Raw genomic sequence first — 12,134 nt, 5'->3', positions numbered from 1 at the left:
TAAGGTGGTTTCACCTGCATCCCTGGACTGTATCCACCAGTTGCAAAATGTTTGGATGTGCAGAGGAACAGGTGTAGGTGTGCTCATTACTCTCAAAGAACAATTGCGAAGTTTCTGTTCCCTTATTGGGACAGTGTAGGACACTTTATTAAAAGTGATTAATCCCCTGTCATTTCACATGCCATAAAAAATGTGTGACACCACAAGCTAAACATTTAAAACTCGTATCTGAGGCTGAGCGCTTCTGATTGCACTCTCAAAGCTGCACCAATTTGTTTCTTAAGTAACTTTTCCCCAGTCACACTTGACACATCAATATTAGCAGGGTGAATGAGACCCAGAGGTAACAGTATTGGCATTGGGCAAATCGCCCCCTAGATAACATTACATACCTTGGCATGAATCTCAGGATGGCACGCCTATAGATAACTTTTCAGGTTTTGTGTTGAGCTTTCCCCTGAGCATCATTCAACGTGGCTTACACGAGTTTTATTTTTGTCAGTGTTTTAATTAAAGTTGGTCCATATGTCTGACCACTTTTTTTTTGCCCGAGAATCACGTTGGTCGACATAGCACAGTGGGGTGGAGCGGGATTCTGGCTGACTTGATAATTTCCTGATGGCGCCCAAACATAGTGTTATCCAATTACAAGTGTGCTTACACATTTTTAAAATTGTACCATGCTTGTTATTTATTGTGTAATGTCAAGTGTTTAATAGAGATGTGCAAAAACCTTCACATCGTACACTGTCTGTTCATTTTTCTGTAACATTTTTGTTTTGTTTAGTTTTCGTCAACAATTATTTTAAAAGTATTCGTCTTAGTTTTTGTGATTAAAGGCGCATTTTTATTTAGTTTTGTTCCATTTCCGTCCCTGAAAAAATGACATTGAGTAGTATTTTTGTCTTAGTTTTTATCAACAAAATTAACACTGAATAAAGCCAACAGTGCTCTAAAGCAAAATCCAAAAAGATCTGTCATTAATTAGTATTATTTATTTATGTAATGTTGTGTTCAACTATGTTGTTCTATTCACCTTGATTATTTTGTTGCTGTCAAACTTTGTTCTTAAAGGCTTCGTGAAATTCTGATGGTCGCCAGTGGGAATATCAAAACACCAATGATGAGTGTCCCAGTAATCAATACCAAGAAGGCACTGAAGAAAGTTAAAAAGCTTAAGCAAACTTTGACCAGGGTTTCCTTATCAGAGGTTTGTTGTTTTAAATTTTATGCTTGAGTATCTCTCTTAATGTTTTGCTTTACTTCTATGTAAATGGACATTTAGTGATGGAGTCAAAAATTAGCTATCAAATTAAGCTCAGATTCGGCGATTTTCAAAGCATTAAAAAATTTTTAATTTTATCAACTATCTTTTTAAAGCAAGTTGCATTGTGTTTGTGGTGTTACAGGCACCAGGCCCACTGTTTATGGTCCAGTGTGTACTATTTGTGCTATTTGGAATAATAACTTCCATAGAAATTGTTTAATTTAATCAGGAGTCAGTTATTGGACAAGGCCTATTGATTTATAATTTTTGCAGAAGTAATTTTGAGGTACATAACCTATTTAATATACATGTATGCACACACAGACAAACGCAAATGCACACATGCTCACTCTCAGAAAAAGTGAAGATACTGTAGCTGACAACTTGTTTGTCCTACTAGAGCATATGCTGAATGACAAAGAGAAAGAAATGAATACACACAAACACATGCACATACCTAAATGTGTAAAGGTCAATGTAGAGAGAGGTATTAAGCCCCCTTTTTACCAAACTGTCTGTCTACACAGTTTGTTTACTTCATTTGATCCAATGTGTTAGTTTCAAATTAAATATTATTGAAGTTTTTCACTTAATTCCTTTCACCTGTTTATTTTATTCTACATTTATTAATTTATTTGTATACCTAATAAGTAATTATTGTGTAGTGCAATTGGTTGTGTTGTATTGTAAAACCTTCCCTTAGGTGATTTCCTGTGGTATCACTAAATTAAAATTTACATGGAAGTACTTTTTGGGCCATTCCATACAATTTCAAATAAGGATCTTATAAGGGGTTATTTATATGATTTTAAGTTAGTTGATTTGACTACCTAAGTTGCATGTTGCACTGGCACCTACCTGTATTTTAAGCCTTACTTCTTAAGACTGCCATCAGGTTTATAGATTTGTATGGTTATTGTGGTGAGCATTCTGTTGTAAAGATATCCTTCTGACATACAATAGTCCCAAATGACCATCTTTAATTGGTTTTCAATTGACTTTTTAAGTTTTGTTTTTTTATTTTTTTAAATAGGTTCTACATAAAGTTGATGTCGAAGAACATTTACAAGTGAGGAGTTCAGTTTCCAGACGCAGAGTTTACAGAATAACTTTCCACTTTCTGCCATATGAGTGCTACCAAAATGACAAGTGCTTGACTCCAAACCAGATTCTTCACTATATGGAATCTAGGTAACGGTGTCATCCTCTTTCCTTGCCTTGTATAATTAGCTGTGCAAAAGTACAAAACACAGTGCATGTAATCATTTAACAAATTAAATGAAGGCCCTATAAGGTTTTTCCAAATGACCTTTACATTATCACTTGTGTACATTCTCCTATTAAACATTATTTTAAAAAATAAGTTTAAGATAATTTAATGCTCTGTTTCAGGCTTGTCAGTAAGACTTAATTATATTATTAAACATCTAACAGTGCCCCACCCAAACCACAACCCACCGAAAAATGGTTTTTGCATTGATCTATATACAGTTGTGTACAATTGAGGTTAAATATGTAAGTGTGTATGTGTTGATAGTTGTTATAGCACAGACCGTGCCAAGAATTACATAGTAACGAGCATTGAGATTAAGGAATGACAGATATTTGTTTACATACATATTATAAGATGTTCTCTGAAATGAATTTTAAGAAACAGAAAAGAATATCAGGTGAGGCTGGGGTGTATAAGGCTGTATAATCACCCATCCATAATCTTGTTTTCCCAAAAGGAGATAAAACAGAATAATTGGTGTCAAAGGTAAAAGAATTCAAATAAATACATAAATAAAATAAATGCCTAAAAACAAACTTGTAACAAAAAACGCCTGTCTTGACACCCATAGTTTATTTTAGATTAGTGTTTTTTTTTTTGTTTTTTTTTTGGGATCTATGTATTTTTCACAAATCCAAAATTTAGGATGCCAGAGGTGCTTCTCGCCATCTCAAATACTAGTGCAATGTGACTGTTAGCTGTTACAGAGTGGCAACGGAAACATCAGTTTGACTTTGGCTGTTAAAAAGGTGCTGTGATAGAAAACCAAAACAGCAGTTCAAAATTTACATATAGTTCCAATTTTGAAATGCAAAATGCCTCTGGAAGTAAGAAAGTTAAAACCTGGCAAGTCAAGAGTATTTAGCATTATTGGACAGGAAAACAAAACTGGGTTTTTCTCCAGGCACTCCAGCTTTTTTTCCCCCCACATACCAAAGGTAATAGTAATAGTGCGCCATCTCCACACAGACAGTAACGAGGTGTGAAACTAGAAACCAAGACCCCTAAGCTGTGAAGAAGAAACTGTAAACACTGTTCCCCTTTTAACTAACATAATTATTTTTCACTTAAGGTTTTTTCATAAATTATTGGATGCAGTTAAAAAGAGAACATCAAAACTGGCTTCTTTTAAAGCCGTTAATGTTCTTAAAGCTTCAAAAAGAGACCTGGACATGGATGCAGAGGACACTGGAGTCAACCTGGTAAGATGTTTTTTTGTTTCAAAAGCTGTTTTCTGCATTGGTGGACTGCTTTGTTTAAAATACTATGACTCCTAATGTCTGTACAAAAATGGAGCTTATCACTTTCACTTTGTCATTCTGGTATATTGAGTGTTGCCTGATGAGAGTAAAATTTAAACAATTTTATAGGAAGCAACAAAACAAAATTTGAAGAAAGTGAAATGTCTGAACATCTACCAAATATACTATAGATTTTAAACTGACAATATGTTAAATAAATAATATTCTAAATATACAGGGTGTCCTCGGGTTACAATGTTGAGACATACAACGTTTCGGGTTTATGATGCTCATTCCCATGAAAACTTAAAAAAAAAAATTGAGACGAGAGTGCTTCGGATTACGCTGTTAGCATCGTACTTACACACTTATGGGGGTGAACTAGGTGATCAGTCCTGGTGCAGTGCTAGAGAAGATATATATTTTTTTCTCCCCATTTAACATTTCTGTAAGAAGATGGAATCATTTAAATACGACCTAAGTGCAAGCTTATCTTTTAGTGGTTCTAGAATATCTGCATTTAACTTGCCAGTCTGTCGGGTAACTTGCAGTGCTGACTGCCCTATTATAATGACAACATTCTAAGAAATAGAAGTGTAATGGTTATCCCCAACCATTATTCCAGTTTGCAGTAATTCACTAATTTATGTAAAAAACACAGCATAACCACCCAAGTAATGCATGGTGTCAGTTTTTAGGTGAGAGAGTCACTACTAAGAACTTTTTGTGTGCCAGAAGCAAAGGTCTACAGCAGTGTTTTCCAAACTAATTTTTTTTGGTAGCACTTTCTAACCCAAAAAATCTCAAGGCACACCATGATTCTACCAAGATCAAAAACATTAAATGTCTTGACTACCGGAGACGCTGTCAAAAAATCCATTTGGAGATTAGCACAAGCAGACAGAGCACTTAGTAGGCATTTGCATGCCCACTGTTCCTCAGCTCTGTGAGAGTTGCTGGAGAACACACATCCTGGCAGCTGGACCCCTGACACCTCTCCTGGCTGCTACAGTGCTTAGTCTGCAAAACAGCGATTACAGAGCTACTTTTATGTCTGCATCTCCAGGTAGTCCCATCATTCTCACAACAGTTTTGACCACCTGAGGAGTGTGTTCCTCTCAGGTCAGGATATTGGGGCACGTCATTATTATTTCAACAGCGCACCAGTTGGAAAACAATTATGTAGAGTATAATTGTCAAGTTGCAGAAGATGATGAGTACTTGAGGATGGTATTTGCACAGTTTTAACACAGTTTTAATGTATACCCATTTAAGAGATGCTTATGCTTTCAATTAAATCAGTCTTTAGCAGTGCATTCAAAATATTATATAGTCTGTGTGTGTGTTGTGGCGGATGGCTGAGACCCTTACCTGGCCAGGATGCCCCTGTGATGGAAGTACTGAGGGGAGAGGACAGGTGCATGGCAATACCTCCCGCAGAAAACAAGAGGGAGACCATCGGGGCCACTGGCTTGGAGCTTGGAAGCTCAACCTTGCTGGTGCCCATGGTCACCACAAAGGGGCGAAAGGACAGTCCCGGAGCCCTGGACTGCAGTACTTATGCCACACTCAGGAGTGCTGTTGGAAGTGGATCAGAGTACACCTAGAGCTCTTCCAGGTGCACTACAAAGGAGGCCACCTCACTCTGTTCGAGTAACCAGAGTCAGGAGGTGGAGGACAATGATTGCTGGGAGAGGAGTGGAGACGGCAGAGAAAAAGAGACAGAAAGAGAATCAAAGAAAGAAGAAGAAAAAGATTTGGGTGCTTGGACTGTGTTGTATCGCTGGGAAACAGGGGAAGGTATTTCCCACAGGAAGAAAGATGATAAATAAAAGCGTGTTGCTTTTGCACTTTGTGTGTCACTGTGCCTGTCTGTTTCCAGGTTTGGTGAGCTGTATGTCCCCTATATTTCACAGTGTGTATATTTATTGTCAAGGGACTGGGCTTACATTATTTTTTAGGAGCTCTTGTACCTCAAACTTAAAGGCAGTTGTTAAAGTGCAGTTTTTTAATGTATTGTAACATAAATGCATCACCTACTAAGCATATTTGCTAAACCAATGTGCAAAAAGCCATAAAATACTGGATTAATGAATTATGTGAATGATAGAGAATTCAGTAAAAATTTAATAATTACTACAGACGGACATTAGGCATCTCAATTAGTAGAACCTTTTTCCTAGCATAATATTTGAAGACCTTCAGGCACATTACAAAAAAATGAACAGTTCCACCAAATTTTAACACATTCAAAACATTTGAAAAGAAAAAAAAAATCACTAATTTAGGAAATGGTATCTGTTCCTTAACAATTAAGTATGCGATATTGAATTTGAATTGCCAAGAAGCTTTTTCAGCTGTGGGGCTTATTTATCTGATAAAAGCTAGCTGTATATTCAGAAGCTGAACAAGCTGCAGATTGTTAATGAATACATCTTGAAGTAGGTATTTCTTCCTTCTCTCATTAACTTTTTTTGTCCATTATAATTTGTTGGAAGATGAGAAGTAAATCAGTCATTTGTGATGGGAAAGGCATTTCACCATGCATACATATGTAGAAGATTAGTGGCATTTAAGGCAAGTAGTTTCAACAGTCACCAGATTTAATATACTGTATATATAAACAGTGAGTTTGTATTTTTCACCTTTGTTTGCAGGTAGAAAATAGTAATTCTCCCATCAATTGGCCGCTGATCTAAATTGATTGATTATTACTACAGAAGATTGAATTGATGATCTGCTAATTGGCTGATCACAAAAGAATTTTTTCACCATCTGCTCTTGAAACTTTTATAGTAAATTGTTATAGTGCCCATTCACATGAGGTATTTTGGTAGTTGAGCTAGAGTGCTTCTTTTATTTTGCTACAAACTTCTTGTAAACAGAGAGAGCAGTAAGGTGGACTTTACCAGAGAGAGTGAAGACTGGAATTACTGTAGCATCCAAAATAGTTCTGCTAGGTACAGCTTCTATCCTTGCCTGTATAAACTCTGAATTCTCTTCTGTCCCTGTGCCCTCAGGTCTGCCTCTAGTAGCAAATTTACATGCAGTACATTTGTTGTTTTTTATTATTAATTTTACTATTATACTACTACCTATTTAAAATTATTACTATATATTCACTTACCTATTATTTTTATATATTTATTTGTTACAGTATTGTAATCTACTGTATACTAATAAAAGGCAAAGCCCTCACTGACTGACTGACTCATTCACTCAATCATCACTAATTCTCCAACTTCCCGTTTAGGCAGAAGGCTGAAATTTGGCAGGCTCAATCCTTACAGTTTACTTACAAAAGTTAAGCAGGTTTCATTTCGAAATTCTACATGTAACGGTCATAACAGTCTACAACTTCCGCCATGTTGAACTTTCTTATTTATGGCCCCATCTTTACGAAATTTGGTAGGCGGATTCCCTGCGCTAACCCAAACCAATGTACGTACTTATTTCAGTGGTATGATGGCACTGTCGGCCACCATATTGAACTTTCCAACGGTCTTTGTAAATTTGGTACGCAGGTTCCCAACGCTAACTGAATCCTACTTACGTACATATATATGTCCATAGCCTGCAGTTCAGTTGCCATGTGAGGAGGCGTTGGGTCCCCCATCCCCACGCCTCCCATGTTGTTGGCTGCCTACCTATATTAAGCCGTCCATCGCTCTGGTCTCTTCATTCCCTTCCTTGCTTCGCCACGGGATTCACGTCTCCCTGCTGATAACTGCAGCCTTTTTATTTAATCCACAGCTTCTCCGCTGTTTTATTGTTCGTTTATTACGGTTATAGTTATTGTGTAGGTATTTTAGACTTACTTTACATTGTTCAGGTACCCATTTCATTTATTGTTCCAACCGTACCTCCATCAACATGTCTATTGAGGTGATCACCATCGATCAAAGAACTGTCACTTACCGAGTGGTTTCCATGCTCACAGATGGCACCTGCCTTTTCCATTCTCTGTGTTACATATTGCACGACCATATCAGGCTCACTCTTGATATCCGGAGGAATAAACCATGAAACTCAAACCGATTATGACAGCAGCAATCCAAGCTGTGAGATCTGATGCAAGATTGCTTTTCACATGGCCAACTATACGTTGCATGCTCAAGAGTAAGCTCAGCACACAGCTTGGTCATAGTACAACCAGAGGGCCGAACTGACAATGTGGTATACAAAGAGATCCTTAACAAATAATTATTGGTGTATTTTCCCTCAGTTTAAAAAGGTTTACTTTTCTTCTAAATAAAAATTTTAAGGCAGTACTTCACCGCTGCGAAGCGCGGGTATTTTGCTAGTATAATAATAAGTCCTTTGTTTATGTATATTTTGCAGCACTGTCTTGGGAAATGTTATTTCCTGCCACTATATACTGCAATACTGTGTATGGATGGTATGACAATAAAGCCACTTGACTTGAATATTAGCATTTACATTAAAGAAAATGGGGTAATAAATTGAGAAAAAGGAATCGATGGAGTTGTTCTATACCGTTGGTCAGACAGCAAGAAAAGCTATCTTTAATTCAGGCCTTTTTATTTTGCTCTTTAATTAAAACATACAATACTTGTCTGAGTTTGGATGGTGAGCAAACTTGTGTTAAGTACAGGAGCTCACATTTTAGAGTTTTATTTGTTAAAGCTTGTTAGTTTAACAGCAAAATGTGTCTGTTTTACTTGTAAATTTTGTTAAGCATGTCAGCGTTGTATCTTCTTGATAAACATCTTATGAACATTTGGTAAAATAGTTTTTTTTTTTTTGTAGTGCAGTTATTGTTTGTGTGTGTCATACAGTATACGTTTTTGTAAGAAACAATATCTGCATAATTAAAATGTTAATCCATGTTATCAGTATGGCAGGTTTTAATTGAGAAGCATTTTGTCTTCTTTAATGACATGAATTACAGAAAGTATTTTTTCTGCATATTTTAGTTAAAGTTTGCATTATAAGGAGAAGCTTACAGAATTTCACTTTACTGATAAAAATATACAGGTAACACCAATGATATGGTTTATTTATTTAAAAAAACAAAGTTTACCCTTTAGTATAGAACATAAGGCTTCTCTGCATCTGGTTATGCAGGAGCTTAGTGTAAAAGGTTTTTAAAGAGATAAAGGGAATAAATTCTGAATTGATGTCTGAATCAAATGATCCAGTAGCATAATATTGGTGATGGGTGTCGGATCTAAAAGACCTGATTGGAGTATTTCACCTAGGAACATTACTATACAACATTGTGTTGCATTTTTAATTACCAGTTCCAGCAAGACAAGGAGCATGGTAAAATATTAAGAAGGTTACTAACACTGTTGATCACCTGGCACGTGTTTATTTTTCTTTGAAATATCAAGTCTTGTCTTTTCTGACTACAGTATAACAATAAGGGAAGAATAAAAACTGGTTAAAATGAACATTATCAAAGCAATATGGACTAGCACCGCTAGGGGATGCCCACTAAAACAAAAAAAATATTACTCTGTATAACTAAGACACATCTGGTATTTTTCTTTTTGTTGAGCCATGAAATTACCAGTTACAATTTTGTATCTAGGCCAATGATGCCAATGAAGGAGACGTTGAAGAGGAAGCCCAAATAGTTGATGCTGTAGCAGATGAGGGAGATGCTGATGCTACTGAAGCCAAGCGAAGAGAAAAACAAGAGGAAGAGGTAAACTGATTTAAGTTGAAACTGCGCAGTTGCAGATTTGCTACAGTATAAATGGTGGCATACGTGATTTTATGATGTCTGTTTGTACTTTATTTTACCCAATTTTAATATTTATTTTAAACTTCTTTATTAGTCAGAATTGTATTTTCCTATAAATTTGGAGTTTTTTCTTAGCATGAAAAATAATTTTTTCAAGCATGTAAGTAATGTCCTGTATTATACATATTTAAGCAATTTTCTGGTTCTTATATTTCTGGAAAATATAACTTTTAAAATGTAGAAAAAAATAGTATTAGCCATGTTTGAAAAGAACATGCCATTCAGACTAACGAAGCTCATCAATCCTATTCACCTAATTTCTCCAAATTAAAATGAGTTCAGGTTTTGAAAAAAAAAACTTTGTTTGAGTGAGATTTACTTTTAACCAATTTCCCTCTATGTTCTTTGTGAAGAACTCCCTTTAAAATATCAGCTGAGACCCACAATACCAATTCCTTTCATAATTCTGAGGACTTTAATCATGTCATCTGTTAATCTCCATTTGCTTAAACTGAAATGGTTCATCTTATTCAGACTTTCTTCATAGTTAAAACATTGCAGTCCTGAAATGTGCCTAGTTACCCTTCTTTGGACTTTCTGCACTGCTAACTATGCCTTTTTTGTTATATGTAGACATAATGTAGTTGCCATACACCAGATGGTTTCACTAGTGCATAACAGTCCAATGGGCAAAATACTCCACTACTTCACACAGGTCTTTCTTGTAAGGAGTCTCAAAATTATATTTAACACTTTACCTCCCACTTTCATAACTTTATATTAAATTTCATCTTCAACAATTTCCCTAAGTCTGAATTCTAACCAGGTCCAATTATTATTTCTGTTAATTTTTTATATCTGTCTTTTACCTAGTTGAACATCAACTGCAGACGTAACCAATTTGTAATGTATATTTTCATCATGATCGTTTATGTATATTAAAAAGAGCAGTGTCCTCATCCCTGATATAAAATTAAGATATTGCTTAATTTCACAAACATATTTTTTAGGTTGATTATGAGAGTGAGGAAGGAGAAGAATTAAATGAAAATGATGACGACCAAGAGGAAGGTGCTGCAGAAGTGATTCAGGAAGATAAAGTTTTATCTGCTGAAAATGCTACCACCCAGGATGATTGGGAGTATGGTACCCCACTTGCTAAGACTGATAAAAAAATGAATACGGCTTTCTTGAATGAAGAGAGGATTAATGCAGTTCTTGGCATTAATTCGGCAATTGAGAGTTATGCATATGACACCAAAGAGAGTCTCTGGTGTGAGGTATGTCTCCCTCCAGCTTGTGCAGATTTTTTTGCCTCTATAACTGAAGTATCTGCATTATCCTTGTGTGTCCGTTAAAGGATGAAAAAAAAACAAAAAACAGTTCTACTAGCGTTGCCTCCTTGATTGTGTAACTGATAATTCAGATGCATATAGAATTTAAGATTTTTCTGGGAATGTATTTTATTTTTTTCATTTTTTTTTTATATTTTATTTTATATTGATCTGTGAATTTGTGGCAATAAAACCAGTGAAGACCAAATTTCCAAGATATCATTTTTAAAATCAGCTAAGGTTCTAGTCTACTAAACGTTTAGATGCAACTGCTAAAGCCACCAAATGTTTAAATCTTTATGTAGTAGCATTGGTTTGCCTAAAAATTCTGCTAATTTGCTTTACTTTTTAGTTTTTAAAAATTAAGTACAACTTAATTTGCACTTGGTTTACTGTGCCCATATTGCTTGCTATACCTTAGAGTCCTAAACATTCACTCTGCACGTGTTGACAAGAGTTCTTCTTAAGTAATGTAATGTAATGTAACCGGGCTAGAGACACACACAAGCTTTTTGGTCTTCTGCAGTTTTATTTCTGTAATACTCATTTATGCGGATTGAGTATTGACCCTTTATACTGAATCAGATATTCATGTTATGTAAGATACTTGGTGTACATATTCTAATCTTTTTTTTTTTTCTTTTTCATTTGCTTTTTTTGCCATGACGATGATTTTGTGAAATAAAGAAAACTGGAATAGCGCAGAGCTCAAAATGCATCTTTTTGTAGTGTTTGATTTAAAATACTGTTTGTTCATGTTTCAGATTACATTGAAGCTTCCTCTTATGAAAGGGTACTTTGATATCACTTCACTTGTGGTGTCCCTGTCTAATACTTGTGTGGTGCAAGAAACCAAAGGACTTAACCGCTGTTTACTGAATGAAGTGACCAATAATAAAGGAGAGAGAGAGTTTATGTTAAATACTGAAGGTATCAACCTGCCTGAGCTGTTTATCTACAGTGATGTAAGTATTTATTCATTAGCTTCATACCCTAAATTAAACATTGTTTTGCTTAAAAAATGTGCAATACATTGTTTCCCCAGTTCACTTTTAATCAAGGTGTTTTTATATCTATGTTGTACTATAAAATGAATTATTAAAATATTTTTCATTTTGTGGTACCAGATTGCTCTTTAGTTTTTTTAAATCTGTATTATATCTACACTATGTAAAATGCTTAGCTTTGCCTTAACTGATTGGGCGCCCTGTGTTTCTTGTTGTTTAAGTGGAATTTTCATGTTCTTTCCATGTCTTCATGGGCTTTCTTTCCATAAAAGACAGCAGATTAGTTTAATTGGTAGCTC

At 35.4% G+C, this 12,134-nt stretch overlaps 1 protein-coding gene across 2 annotated transcripts in view; it reads left to right on the top strand.

Annotated features, from left to right (window-relative positions):
- polr1a (RNA polymerase I subunit A) overlaps positions 1-12,134 on the top strand; it is a 105,201-nt gene that overhangs the window by 78,428 nt on the left and 14,639 nt on the right. For both annotated transcript variants that reach the window (XM_039751787.1, XM_039751786.1), the window contains exons 26-31: positions 1,075-1,210; positions 2,301-2,458; positions 3,613-3,742; positions 9,339-9,455; positions 10,505-10,774; positions 11,593-11,793. In XM_039751787.1, the coding sequence (XP_039607721.1) occupies positions 1,075-1,210; positions 2,301-2,458; positions 3,613-3,742; positions 9,339-9,455; positions 10,505-10,774; positions 11,593-11,793 (1,012 nt within the window). The remainder of the gene's footprint in view (positions 1-1,074; positions 1,211-2,300; positions 2,459-3,612; positions 3,743-9,338; positions 9,456-10,504; positions 10,775-11,592; positions 11,794-12,134) is intronic.

Source organism: Polypterus senegalus, chromosome 4, assembly GCF_016835505.1.
Source record: "Polypterus senegalus isolate Bchr_013 chromosome 4, ASM1683550v1, whole genome shotgun sequence".
Lineage (NCBI taxonomy): Eukaryota > Metazoa > Chordata > Cladistia > Polypteriformes > Polypteridae > Polypterus > Polypterus senegalus.
This window is presented reverse-complemented; position numbering and strand designations above follow the sequence as displayed.